The 12,273-nt window shown below is 51.7% G+C and overlaps 2 protein-coding genes and 5 non-coding genes across 14 annotated transcripts; 6 read left to right on the forward strand and 1 right to left on the reverse strand.

Moving 5' to 3' along the window:
- Positions 1–5: 5 nt before the first annotated feature.
- Positions 6–5,816, forward strand: LOC105481621 (NOP56 ribonucleoprotein). 3 transcript variants are annotated; one of them, XR_011613476.1, is made up of 13 exons: positions 6–148; positions 333–422; positions 770–884; positions 1,896–2,057; positions 2,230–2,428; positions 2,750–2,937; positions 3,020–3,171; positions 3,354–3,454; positions 3,821–3,969; positions 4,192–4,313; positions 4,500–4,637; positions 4,792–4,907; positions 5,352–5,816. XR_011613476.1 is itself a non-coding variant. In XM_011741349.2 (12 exons), exons 1-12 carry the CDS (start codon positions 146–148, stop codon positions 5,715–5,717), a joined length of 1,785 nt encoding a protein of 594 aa, XP_011739651.2. In that variant the 5' UTR covers positions 6–145; the 3' UTR covers positions 5,718–5,816. The 3 variants fall into 3 exon arrangements, 2 of the variants coding, with proteins under 2 accessions (XP_011739651.2, XP_011739652.1); XM_011741349.2 differs by lacking the exon at positions 4,792–4,907; XM_011741350.2 differs by having other exon boundaries at positions 4,792–5,449.
- Positions 1,693–1,767, forward strand: LOC112426637 (small nucleolar RNA SNORD110). Its single transcript, XR_003018011.2, has one exon. It is a non-coding gene; the product is annotated as a small nucleolar RNA SNORD110 (small nucleolar RNA).
- Positions 2,548–2,679, forward strand: LOC112426634 (small nucleolar RNA SNORA51). Its single transcript, XR_003018008.1, has one exon. It is a non-coding gene; the product is annotated as a small nucleolar RNA SNORA51 (small nucleolar RNA).
- On the forward strand, positions 3,517–3,602 carry LOC112426636 (small nucleolar RNA SNORD86). Its single transcript, XR_003018010.1, has one exon. It is a non-coding gene; the product is annotated as a small nucleolar RNA SNORD86 (small nucleolar RNA).
- Positions 4,046–4,116, forward strand: LOC112426633 (small nucleolar RNA SNORD56). Its single transcript, XR_003018007.1, has one exon. It is a non-coding gene; the product is annotated as a small nucleolar RNA SNORD56 (small nucleolar RNA).
- On the forward strand, positions 4,357–4,429 carry LOC112426632 (small nucleolar RNA SNORD57). Its single transcript, XR_003018006.2, has one exon. It is a non-coding gene; the product is annotated as a small nucleolar RNA SNORD57 (small nucleolar RNA).
- LOC105481619 (isocitrate dehydrogenase (NAD(+)) 3 non-catalytic subunit beta) lies at positions 5,129–11,890 on the reverse strand. Of its 6 annotated transcripts, none has more exons than XR_011613478.1 (13): positions 11,783–11,890; positions 11,555–11,635; positions 11,291–11,389; positions 11,077–11,197; positions 8,350–8,410; positions 8,138–8,270; positions 7,898–8,031; positions 7,704–7,806; positions 7,469–7,615; positions 7,121–7,215; positions 6,946–7,006; positions 6,059–6,258; positions 5,129–5,945 (listed from the first exon to the last, which is right to left on the reverse strand). XR_011613478.1 is itself a non-coding variant. In XM_011741346.2 (12 exons), exons 1-12 carry the CDS (start codon positions 11,816–11,818, stop codon positions 5,865–5,867), a joined length of 1,152 nt encoding a protein of 383 aa, XP_011739648.2. In that variant the 5' UTR covers positions 11,819–11,890; the 3' UTR covers positions 5,129–5,864. The 6 variants fall into 6 exon arrangements, 4 of the variants coding, with proteins under 4 accessions (XP_011739648.2, XP_011739647.2, XP_011739649.2 ...); XR_011613477.1 differs by having other exon boundaries at positions 6,048–6,258; XM_011741346.2 differs by lacking the exon at positions 6,059–6,258.
- Between the last annotated feature and the right edge of the window lie 383 nt (positions 11,891–12,273).

Raw genomic sequence — 12,273 nt, forward strand, 5'->3', positions numbered from 1 at the left:
CCCGGGCGACCCCTCTAAAGGCCGGGAGATGGTGTCGTCCCCGGCCTCCGATTGGTCTGCGGGGCGGGGGCGTGGCCTCTGGAGCCTGGTTCCGCGCGCCGGAGCGCGCTAGCCGCATTGCGAGCCGAACCCGGGAGCAGGCGCCATGGTGAGGAGTGGTTGTGGGGCGCGGGCGACGCGAAGGTGGGGGCTTCGGTCTGGGTTCGCGCTTCAGACAGAGCCTGGGCCTGGGCCTGGGCCTGGGCCTGGGCCTGCGCCTGCGCCTGCTCTGGGAGCGGGTTCCGGCAGACGCGGAGGTTGAGCTGACGCTAGCGCCCCGGCTCCCGTTCCAGGTGCTGTTGCACGTGCTATTTGAGCATGCGGTCGGCTACGCGCTGCTGGCACTGAAGGAAGTGGAGGAGATCAGTCTGCTGCAGCCGCAGGTGGGTGAGATCCATGGGCTCCTCAGGCGGCCTCGCAGACCCTCACCGCGCAGGTCCCAGCATGCAGCGCGCGCTCCCACGTGGCCGGCCGAGAGGTTCGGGGCGGGGGGCGGGCCTGGAAAGCTCTAGATTCGGGGGTCTTTACCTTGACTCATGGGAAGAATCGCTCTAGCAGTTAGAAATAAGCCTCCCGGACCCCGCGCCGGAACGATTAAAGCAGAAGCTGGGTTGTGGGGTCCCGCTGTCAGCTATTTTAAGAGCTTCCAAGGCTGAGAACCGCTGCTTTACTGCGCCGCAGAGGCAGGAGGGAGGGAAGGAAACCACTCAGCCTCTTTCTCCCCCGCTAGGTGGAGGAGTCCGTGCTCAACTTGGGCAAATTCCACAACATCGTTCGTCTGGTGGCCTTTTGTCCCTTTGCCTCGTCCCAGGTTGCCTTGGAAAATGCGAACGCCGTGTCTGAAGGTGAGTCGGCCACCACCAAGTATCACAGGGAGATGTGGTTCCTTCCGGTATTCTCTCGGGCAGCTTGTGATAGTATTTGCCGTCCTTGGCCGGCTGTGAGTCTGATAGGTGTGAGGCAGTATTTGAGACATAACCGTGTAATTTGAAATAATTGTCTTCACAGAGCTCAAGATCTGGGAACTGTGATGGACCAAACTGTTGAAAGCAGATGATGTGGGATGTGTGTTACGTTTCCTTGTGGGCACTGTAGTGACAGATTATTTATTTTTTGAGACAGAGTCTCTGCCCTCCAGGCTGGAGTGCAGTGGCACGATCTGGGCTCACTGCAACCTCCGCCTCCCTGGTTCACGCGATTCTTCTGCCTCAACCTCCCGAGTAACGGGGATTACAGGCGTGTGCCAGCCACCACACCCGGCTAATTTTGTGTTTTTAATAGAGACGGGGTTTCACCATGTTGGCCAGGATGGTCTCGATCTCCTGACCTCGTGATCCCCCGCCTCGGCCTCCCAAAGTGCTGAGGTTACAGGCGCGAGCCACCGTGCCCGGCTTGACAAAGGGGGTTTCTTAAAGGGGGTTGGCTTAACACCTACCTGTGCCTGAGTTTTTTGCCTAAACGCAATCAGGTGTCTAGTTTTCTGCTTTCTATTTGCTTGGAAAGGGCAGTTGGATAAACACAGGCTAAGAAAAAAAGGTTTGGTTCCAGAAGGCAAATTCTACTAAATACTCAAGGGTGTGTTACAAGCTGTTATTTATTGCACGATTGTGCTATCAGACCTGAGTGCAGTTGTTCCCATGGCTGGGCCAGGCTTTGCAGTGATGACTTGCGAATCAAATCTGTCAATCCCCTGAGTGCAGTCATTGATGTCTCCATGTCTCTGAGCAATGCCTGATGGGGAGGAGTCTAGGTATGCCATCCCAGCATGCTCCGTGGAAGCAGGGTAATCAGCTGAGGAGATGTTAGAATTGATCATCCTTCAGCCTGTGAGTGGGAACTGTGTTCTTTCCTCTGAGGGGTTGTTCATGAGGACCTCCGCCTGCTCTTGGAGACCCACCTGCCATCCAAAAAGAAGAAAGTACTCTTGGGAGTTGGGGATCCCAAGATTGGTGCTGCAATACAGGAGGAGTTAGGGTACAACTGCCAGACTGGAGGCGTCATAGCTGAGATCCTGCGAGGTGAGACCATCATCTGTTATATTCATGTTATCCTTGACATTTTCGGGGAGGAGGTTCTGGAAACGTGGGTGCTTGTTGTGACTTCTGGGAAGGCCTTGGACTTGGCTGGTGCCCATGGGTGCGGGAGCTAGCTCAGAGCCCCTTGTTGCTCACCGTCCTGCCCTCTTCTTAGGAGTTCGTCTGCACTTCCACAATCTGGTGAAGGGTCTGACTGATCTGTCAGCTTGTAAAGCACAGCTGGGGCTGGGACACAGCTATTCCCGTGCCAAAGTTAAGTTTAATGTGAACCGAGTGGACAATATGATCATCCAGTCCATTAGCCTCCTGGACCAGCTGGATAAGGACATCAATACCTTCTCTATGCGTGTCAGGTAAAGTGCAGGGGCCACCCATAATACTGGAGCCTTTGGTCTGTAGTTTAGCTAATTTTGAGTCTTGATGAGGACTGACCATCCTGTGGGTAGAACCATGTGGACTGGGGCTGGGTCTAGGCCTCCTGGTGCTTACCACAGGCTGTGTTCTTACACTGACTGTATAGAAAGAGGAGGTAGAGTAAACCTACCCTATATACACCTCAGCTCAGGCCCTGTGCCTGGTCTGTATTGTGAATGGGGGAACATAGAATGAAGATTTGTAGCTCTATGGTTTTTGATGAAGCAGCTGGGCCAGGGAGTGACTGTGGCTCTTTGCAGGGAGTGGTATGGGTATCACTTTCCGGAGCTGGTGAAGATCATCAACGACAATGCCACATACTGCCGTCTTGCCCAGTTTATTGGAAACCGAAGGGAACTGAATGAGGAAAAGCTGGAGAAGCTGGAGGAGCTGACAATGGATGGGGCCAAGGCTAAGGCTATTCTGGATGCCTCACGGTCCTCCATGGGTCAGTGCAGAGCCTGGCAGCCTGCATAAGGTATGGGGCTCTGAGTATCTGGCCTCCTGCATTCACACTTGGTTTTTCCTAGGCATGGACATATCTGCCATTGACTTGATAAACATCGAGAGCTTCTCCAGTCGTGTGGTGTCTTTATCTGAGTACCGCCAGAGCCTACACACTTACCTGCGCTCCAAGATGAGCCAAGTAGCCCCCAGCCTGTCAGCCCTAATTGGGGAAGCGGTGCGTCATGGGACACAAAAATGGGAGAATAAGGACTGTTGCCATGTGCACCTGCACTGCTGTATTTCTTCACCCACTATGTCTTCCCTAGTTGTGCTTGATGGGGAGGTGGGGAGCAGGGCTGTCATGCAACTGGCAGGTCAGCAGTTCGTTTCTCTGACTGCTTCCTTGACTCTTTCCAGGTTGGTGCACGTCTCATCGCACATGCTGGCAGCCTCACCAACCTGGCCAAGTATCCAGCATCCACAGTGCAGATCCTTGGGGCTGAAAAGGCCCTGTTCAGGTACCAGTGAGGGCACCTGCCCACAATCAGGTGCCACTTCTGGTGCCCACTGCTTGTTGGGGGATCACGGTGATGGCTGACCAGGGCTCCCTGACCTATACAGGCCTCTGCTATGGGGGTGATGGCCAGTCCTGGTGTCTGAGTGATTCCCAGGGCCCAGCAAAGGGACCAAGTCTCCAGGTCAGCGACATCGGATGCCTTCCCTCTGCCTCTGGGAGCTATGGGTTGGCATGCATTGGGGTAGAGATCCAATCTGGCCTGAGGCTCACTCAGGACTTGGGGGTGAGAGGAGGGGAGGAGCTGAGCTGCCTTGGCTAGTGGGGTTGAAATTTCTGATCTTAAACTCTCCACTGAATATTCTCTCAGAGCCCTGAAGACAAGGGGTAACACACCAAAATATGGACTCATTTTCCACTCCACCTTCATTGGCCGAGCAGCTGCCAAGAACAAAGGCCGCATCTCCCGATACCTGGCAAACAAATGCAGTATTGCCTCACGAATCGATTGCTTCTCTGGTATGGGTAGGGGGGCTGGCAGTTGTGAGAAGGGGCTGGCTGGCTGGGTGGGTGGGGAGGCTCACAACCATAGCTTCCACGATGATGGCAATATTTTTCGTCAACAGCAGTTCACCTAGTGAGTGTTGAGACTCTGGGTCTGAGTGAAGCTGAGGGCAGAGGGAACACAGGGTGGGGGTAGTTTTTCTCTTTGGGCTGACAGGCTTTGTTACGCACATCCAGAGGTGCCCACGAGTGTATTTGGGGAGAAGCTTCGAGAACAAGTTGAAGAGCGACTGTCCTTCTATGAGACTGGAGAGATACCACGAAAGAATCTGGATGTCATGAAGGAAGCAATGGTTCAGGTTAGTTGGGCTTTGCTGGGTGTGGAGAGGCATAGCTAGCTGTTGGAGGTGATGAACTGTCTGAGCCTGACCTCGTAGAGTGGAGGCAAAAAAAACTGATTTAATGAGCCTGATCCAATAATGCCAGAAAGGAGTCCTCAGAGCACCAAAGGTCTTCAGGCCCTTTTAGCACTTTTCTTTGACCAGGCAGAGGAAGCGGCTGCTGAGATTACTAGGAAGCTGGAGAAACAGGAGAAGAAACGCTTAAAGAAGGAAAAGAAACGGCTGGCTGCACTTGCCCTCGCATCTTCAGAAAACAGCAGTAGTACTCCAGAGGAGTGTGAGGTCAGTAGGCAGCATGACCCTGGCAGAGATCCTAGGTTGTAGGATTTTCAACAGCAGAATAAAGGATGTGCTGCATCAAGTCATGGTCTTGAGTCCAGGCTTTTGGACTGAAACAAGGACCTGAAACATCTAAAACTACCTCTTGATTCTATAGGAAGGATATAGGTGCTGAACTTGCTCAAGAGCCCAGAGAGCTGGTTGTAGCTCACACCTGTTCCCTGGGCATGTGTGTTCTGTCCTCGGCTGCTTCCCAGGAGTCCTCAACCTGGGGTAGTGTAAATTCCTGCTCTGCTTATTCTCAGACGTGTGTCCGGAGGTGGTAGTGTTTCACAGTGGGGATGGGGGCAGGGAGGTCCCCAATGTGCTAAGCTACAGTCATTCTCCCTGAGATTTTCATTTAGCACCCAGTTTCTTAAACAGTGTTTCAGGGCCCTGTCTGGAACTTGGCATGAGGGTTCTGTTGTGACCAGCATGGTGGGTGTTTCTTTAGGTTTTATGGGCTGAGGTAATTTCTCATTACATGTTTTCCTTCTAATTTGGGACAGTCTTTGGGATGGATCTCTATACCCACACAATTAAACTATGCCAGAAACACTGGGCAATGTCAGTAACTACACAGTTTTCCCTGCTTTGGCTACTTAATTGCTGAAGATGTAATGGGGGTGTGTGTGATGGCACTGTTCTCACAACCTGTTCCCCTGTCCTTCCCTTTAGGAGACGAGTGAAAAACCCAAAAAGAAGAAAAAGCAAAAGCCCCAGGAGGTTCCTCAGGAGAATGGAATGGAAGACCCATCTATCCCTTTCTCCAAACCCAAGAAAAAGAAATCTTTTTCCAAGGAGGAGTTGATGAGTAGTGATCTTGAAGAGACCGCTGGCAGCACCAGTCTTCCCAAGAGGAAGAAGTCTTCACCCAAGGAGGAAACAGTTAATGACCCCGAAGAGGCAGGCCACAGAAGTGGCTCCAAGAAAAAGAGGAAATTCTCCAAAGAGGAGCCAGTCAGCAGTGGGCCTGAAGAGGCAGCTGGCAAGAGCAGCTCCAAGAAGAAGAAAAAGTTCCATAAAGCATCCCAGGAAGATTAGAATGCAAATGGACATTCTCTAGGAGGTGGGACATACCATAGCCCAAGGTGACATCTTCCACCCTGTGCCCTGTTCCCCAATAAAAACAAATTCACAAAAGTTGGTTCATGTTCTTTATTGGACACCTTACATGAGTATGGACAAGGCCTATGGGTGGGGCAAGGCAGCAATGACAGCCTCAGTGAAGTCATGGCAAGTAGCATAGCCACCCATGTCAGAGGTTCGAACCTGTGGGGGAGAATCATCATCATCCATGTGGCCTGGGTTCCAGCCTAACAATTCCCATCACCACCCAACAGTCTCCCCTAAGGAAGCGGGCCCAAGGACAACCTAGGCTCTACCCAGCAAGGTGACCATGGTCCACTGCCTAGAGGCACAAGGTCTCTTCCCTGGTGCACTGCACTGAAGGGTATGGGGAGTGTGGTCCTTGCAAGGCTGGAAGAAATAAAGGGCTCTAGCTCCCATGGGGGTGCAGGTGACCGATGACAGACTTGATGAAGTCGGTTGTGGTGCTGTAGCCGCCCATGTCTCGAGTCCGCACCTACAGCCACCACCGGCAACAGCCGTGGGGAGGGAGAAAAGAGAGCCCATGAAGGGAGATAGGGCAATGTGATTGAGGAAATGGAATCCAAGAATGCGTGACAGCCAGAAAAAGGCAATGCACAGGAATGGAAGGAGGAGCCAGGTTGGGAAGCACATGGACCTGCCCACTCCTCTTAAGCCACTATTAGCTGTGCTGCAGCCAGAGCAGGACAGGAGGCTGAGCAGGCAAAGATGATGGGAAATGCAGATCAGAGGCGTGATGTGGCTACCTTCCTTGGAAGAAATAGAGACAAGACCAGGTGGAAGGAAAGAATCGCAGCGGAAAGGAGATGGGTGTGAAGGTGAAGCTGATGCTTCAGCCTGCCTGTATCCCTTGCTGTTCCACCCCCAAGGAGAGCTGCAAGTTCTGCATTCAGATGGCCCATGAAAAGGGCAGTGGATGGAGCAGGAAAGAGGGAACAGCAGATGGGATCTAAGAGGCAAAAGAGATCAAGAGGATGAAACAGCCAAGAGAAGGGAGGTGAAGAACAGCCCTGAGAGGGATGCAGGGATGTCAGGGAGCGGATGTTCTGGGAACCTGGGGGAAAAAAGAGACCCCCATTCAGGTTCCCCAGAGAGTAGTACCGAGGTGCTGACCCCAGAACTACTCTAAACCCTGAAGCCAGCACTACTCTTCTAAACTCACCTTGCCAACTTTGATCACCTTCTTCACTGCATCTGCAATCATGTTGGAGTGATACTCAAGACTGTGGATATGGACAGGAAGAAACTGTGACTCCCCCAAGACACCTCCCACTAATTTCCCCACCGGGCTCCTCCTCACAACACCCAACCACTGCCCACAGCCTCCCGTGACCTACTTGAGATGCCGCAACATGTTGGAAGCCGACAGCAGCATGGCTGTGGGATTGGCTATATTCCTGCCCACTGCCTGGGCAAATGGGTGCCGGGCACCCTGTGGAAAGAGGGGCAAGCTAGACACTGGGAGGAGCCAGGAGGGGTACACAGAGGCTTAGGTTGGAAAAGGACATTATGGGAGGGGAAGGTCAGGCCAAGGTCACTGAAAAGAGGCATGGTGGGCAGCGTGGGGGAAGAACAGGCTAAGATCACTTAGGAAGTGGAGACACTGGGATGGGGGAGAAATGGCAGACTTGAGGTCAGAGAAAGGGCACGTAGGAAGGGCCGAAGGAGAAAGCAGCCTCACTCACCGTCTCAAAGACTGCATATTCTGCACTATAGCTCTCACCAGGGACCACACCAGCTCCCCCAACCAGGCCAGCAGCCAGATTGTCAATAATGTTCCCATAGAGATTGGGCATCACAAGCACATCAAACTGGTAAGGATTCTGCACCAGCTAGAGGATGAAAGGTGTAGGCATGAAGTAAATTCCACTCCCCACCCTCCTCCTCCGCCCCATGAGTGGAGATGTGGGGAGGCCTCACCTGCATGCAGCAGTTGTCTATGATCATTGTCTCAAATTTGATTTTGGGGTACAGTTCAGCAACTTCCTCGCAGCACTGCAGGAACAACCCATCCCCAAGTTTCCTGTCCATGGGCCAAAGGGGACAGAATCAGCCGAGAAAGTACAGGGGCTACCTTCCCAGGAACCCATCCTACACAAAGCCATGTCCCTCACATGATGTTGGCCTTGTGGACAGCAGTGACCTTGCTCCGTCCTTTCTTGGTGGCATAGTCAAAGGCGAACTTTGCAATCCGCTGAGACTTGGCTCGTGTGACAATCTTCAAACACTCAATCACACCCCTTGCACTCTGGGTAAGAAGACAGCAGCAGCTAGGTGACACTGGGAAGGGAAACAAGGAGCTCCACCTCTCTCCCACCTTCATCCTTGCCCTTCCCCAGTTTCTGGGGCCTCACCTCATGTTCCAGAGAGCTGTACTCCCCTTCGGTCTGCTCTCGAATGATCACCAGGTCTAGATTGTTGTGCCGAGTCATATACCCAGGAAGTGACTTCACATGGACTACGTTGGCAAACAAGTCCAACTTACGCCTGAGGGTGGGCAGGGCCATCAGCTCCGCTCCTGGTGCCCTGACACCTCTCGACCATTCGCCCCACCCAGACCACCTACCTCAGTCGCATATCATAGGAGGCTAGCTCCCCCTTATACTCCATCGGGGTATGAATCTTTCCTGTGTAAACAAAGTGGGAAAAGGAGTGTCAGGCACTGGCCAAGCCCAAGGGAACCCAGACCAGTGTCTAACCCCCTTAGAAACATAATGTAACCCAGACTCCCATCTCCCATTCCCAAATCAGTAATTTTTAAATTGTTGCGGGGGGCAAGGGACAAAAGAGAATAATGTGGTTACAGCCAGAAACATTTCATCTATTGCTGTGTGTGTGTGTGTGTGTGAGAGAGAGGGGGCGGGGGGAGAGAGAGACAGGGTCTCACTCTGTCGCCTAGAGTGCAGTGGCGCTATCTGGGCTCACTGCAACCTCCACCTCCCAAGTTCAAGCAATTCTCCTGCCTCAGCTGCCCCAGTAGCTGGGATTACAGGCATGTGCCACCACACCTGGCTAACTTTTTGTATTTTTAGTAGAGGCGGGGGTCTCACCATATTGGCCAGGCTGGTCTCGAACTCCTGACCTCAAGTGATCCGCCCGCCCCAGCCTTAATGCTTTATTTTTAGTCAACATATTTAATTTAGGCTGAAACTTCAAAATGGAGAATGGATTTTTTTCTATTTATCAAAAAAGAGCCTGGGTTTAATAAGAAGTTGAAAAACAATGCTAGCAGATCCGTGATCTTTTAGATGTTTCTGTGCCTTCTCCTTATTTGACATTTTTTAATCCAACAACTACTGATGAATGTCAATTACATGTCAGGCAATAAGGATAGCAACTAAAACCATACAACTCCTGCCCTCGAGAAGCAAACGGTACACTGGGAAAGACAGATAATATGAAAGACATGATAAATACCATGGGAAACTTGCATAGCAACACAAAGAGGAAATCCTCTCCAGTAATATCAGGATATAGCACAGAAGAGCTAGCACTTCAGTCACGCCTTAAGTTATGTGAGCACAATGGGCTCAACAGTGATCCCCGAAATGACTGTCCATGCCGTGAGCCCCAGAACCTATATATGTGACCTTACTTGGGAAAAGAGGCTTTGCAGATGTAACTAAGTTAAGGATCTTGAGAAAAAATCATCCTGGATGAGGGTTGGCCCTAAATCCAGTGATAAATATTTAAGGAGAAAAATGATACAGAGATAGAAAAGGAAGAAAACCACAGATACTGGGGTGATGCATCTACTAGTCAAAAAACAGCAGGAGCCACCAGAAGAGGAAAGAAAGGATTCTCCCCTAAACCTTCAGAGGGAGCAGGGCCCTGCCAACACCTTAATTTCAGACTTACGGCCTCCAGTACTGTGAGAGAATACATTTCTGTTACGATAAGCCACCAGGTTCATGGTAGTGTGTTATGGCAGCTATGGGAAACTAATACAGTGAATGAGTGAGAAGGACTCTAACAGGTAGCTTCAAAGAAAGAATGTTCTGGGTACAGGGAACAGTATAAGTCAGGTAGTACATATTTGGCATCTAACACACAATCTAGTGTGATTGAAGCACAGAACAAGAGTTGTGGAACCAAGGCAGAAAAGTTAAGGGCCAACTTATAAAGTACTGACTTTCCTATGGTAAGGCTGACCTGGAAAAGTCAGGCTGTTCTTTCCAAGAAAAGAGATATGGAAGATGAACTGTAGGGGCAGAACTAGAAGCCAAAAAATTCAAATGAGGAGATTAAAGCATGGAAGACAAAAGAAAAGGGGCAGCTAGGCAGGGTGGCTCATGCCTATAATCCCAGCACTTTGGAATGCTGAGGTGGGTGGATCATTTGAGGTCAAGAGTTCGAGACCTGCCTGGCCAACATGATAAAACCCTGCCTCTACTAAAAATTCAAAAATTAGCCTGGGCATGGTGGCTCACGCTTGTAATCCCAGCACTTTGGGAGGCCAAGGCGGGCAGATCACAAGGTCAGGAGTTCAAGACCAGCCCGACCAACATGGTGAAACCCCACCTCTACTAAAAATACAAAAATTAGTCAGGCGTGGTGGCACACTCCTGTAATACCAGCCAGCTACTCAGGAGGCTGAGGCAGGAGAATCGCTTGAACCCGGGAGGCGGAGGTTGCAGTGAGCCAAGATGGCGACATTGCACTCCAGCCTGGGCGACAGAGCAAGACTCTGTCTTAAACAAAACAAATACAAAAATTAGCTGGGTATGGTGATGCACACCTGTAGTCCCAGCTACTCAGGAGGCTGAAGCAGGAGAATCGCTTGAACTGGAGATGGGGAGGTTGCAGTGAGCAGAGATCACACCACTGCACTCCAGCCTGAGCAACAGAGTGAGACTCTGACTCAAAAAAAAAAAAAAAAAGAAAGAGAGAAAGAGAGAGGGGGAGAGGGGGAGAGGGGAAGAAGGGAAGAGGGGAAGGGAAGGGAAGAAAAGTGGGAGGAAGGGAGGGAAAGAAAACAAATGAAAAGAGAGAAGAGAAGAGAAGAAAAGGGGCAGCTTGAAGTGGTATTCCAGAAATGCAATGAACAAGATTTGATGACAGTTGATGTAGCCTCAGGACAGACTCAGAACCCCTGGAACTTTTCTGCATAGACAGCTGACATGATCTCTTAACTCCTGGGTTCCCAATGGGAAAGAACAAATGTCCAAATACCAGCGGTGGTTGCCCTGGAGAGTTAATATAATTGCATACCATGTGGGGAGAAGGGCTTAATAAACATTTGATCATTTGATTTTAAATGGCACATGGACAAGTGGCAAGAGGGCACACATACCAATGATGGCCACTTTATTCTCCTTCATGGAACTCAGCACCTGCTCCAGCTTCTCCTCAGATGCCATATTCTGCACCTCACTCAGGTGGTGCTCCTGGAACTCCACTGGGACAGCGGCAGCCTTCAGAGACAGGTTCCCAAAACATCACAGTCAAGGCCAAGTCCTTTCCAACCCACTACTGTCCTCTACTGTCTGATTCCCGAGGCCACTCACCTTGAACACCTCCTTGACGGCGTGCATCAGCTCAGGTCCCACACCGTCTCCCGGAAGCATGGTCACGGGAAAGGAGCCCTCCACCCTCACGTCCTCGGCCTTAATTGGGGGAAGAAGGGAGAAGCAAAGATAGAGCTGGGGCGGGAGAAGGGATCCTGGGAGTAGGGAAGTAGGGAGACCCGGGAAGGATGGAGAAAAGCCGGGGAGGGAGCAGCGAGGAAGGGGCAGGGTCGTGAGCGAGACCCCAGCCAGATTCATGCATACCTGGCTCCGCGATGCAGCGTGCGCCGCGGCCGAGGTACTCAGACCTCTCCATGGCCCAGGGTTCCCGGCGGAGACCAACGCCTACAACAGGGACACACAAGCCTGTAAGGTCAGATTTCAGACATCCAGACCCCGAACACCACAGTTGACTTTGCCCTGTTTAGGAAACCCTAGGACAAAGTCTCCGCTCCCTTGCCCGCCCCTGCCCCACATGTCCTGGGCGCTCACTCGGGTCAGCCAGCGGACACCGCTCAGTGCCGCCATGTTTCCCGCAGAAAGTCGCGTGAGAAGTGACGCCTGACACTGGCGCGGCCCTCTACCCCGACTTCCGGCCTGTGCTGAGTGCCTGGTACTTCTCTCTCTGCGCCAACCAGCGCTGCTTGCTCACGCCTGTTTCTCCTCTTTCTTGCCGGTGGGGAGGTCATGGGATGCGCGAGCACTTTGTCTCTTGATTTATTTTCAGTCGCCATATTTAATCTACGTGGAAACTTCAAAATAACATTAGGGGGGAAAATGTAACGTCATGTTTATCAGACGAGGAGCTGAGCTTAACAAGAGATTGAGAGAAAATCCTTGGGAAGCTGTTAAAATTGTGTCAATGCGTTTGTTATTCTTTTAACCAGTACTCACCGAATACCTGTATGTCAGGCTCTGGAGGAACACAGTACAGCCATGGGAGGTGTGTGTGGGGTTTCTCCGCCAGTCTCCGAGAGTGCCCA

This window comes from Macaca nemestrina, chromosome 15 (genome assembly GCF_043159975.1).
Source record: "Macaca nemestrina isolate mMacNem1 chromosome 15, mMacNem.hap1, whole genome shotgun sequence".
Taxonomy (NCBI): Eukaryota; Metazoa; Chordata; class Mammalia; order Primates; family Cercopithecidae; genus Macaca; species Macaca nemestrina.

What these genes read in the sequence shown, in the direction of transcription:
- LOC105481621 (XM_011741349.2), top strand. An exon ending in CATAGCTGAGATCCTGCGAG is followed by an intron (nt 2,058 to 2,229) that starts GTGAGACCATCA and finishes CCCTCTTCTTAG; the next exon opens with GAGTTCGTCTGCACTTCCAC. An exon ending in ACCTTCTCTATGCGTGTCAG is followed by an intron (nt 2,429 to 2,749) that starts GTAAAGTGCAGG and finishes GGCTCTTTGCAG; the next exon opens with GGAGTGGTATGGGTATCACT.
- LOC105481619 (XM_011741345.3), bottom strand. Translation starts at nt 11,818, where the DNA reads ATGGCGGCACTGAGCGGTGTCCGCTGGCTGACCCGA. An exon ending in ACGCTGCATCGCGGAGCCAG is followed by an intron (nt 11,390 to 11,554) that starts GTATGCATGAAT and finishes CCCCCAATTAAG; the next exon opens with GCCGAGGACGTGAGGGTGGA. An exon ending in AATATGCAGTCTTTGAGACG is followed by an intron (nt 7,216 to 7,468) that starts GTGAGTGAGGCT and finishes CTCTTTCCACAG; the next exon opens with GGTGCCCGGCACCCATTTGC.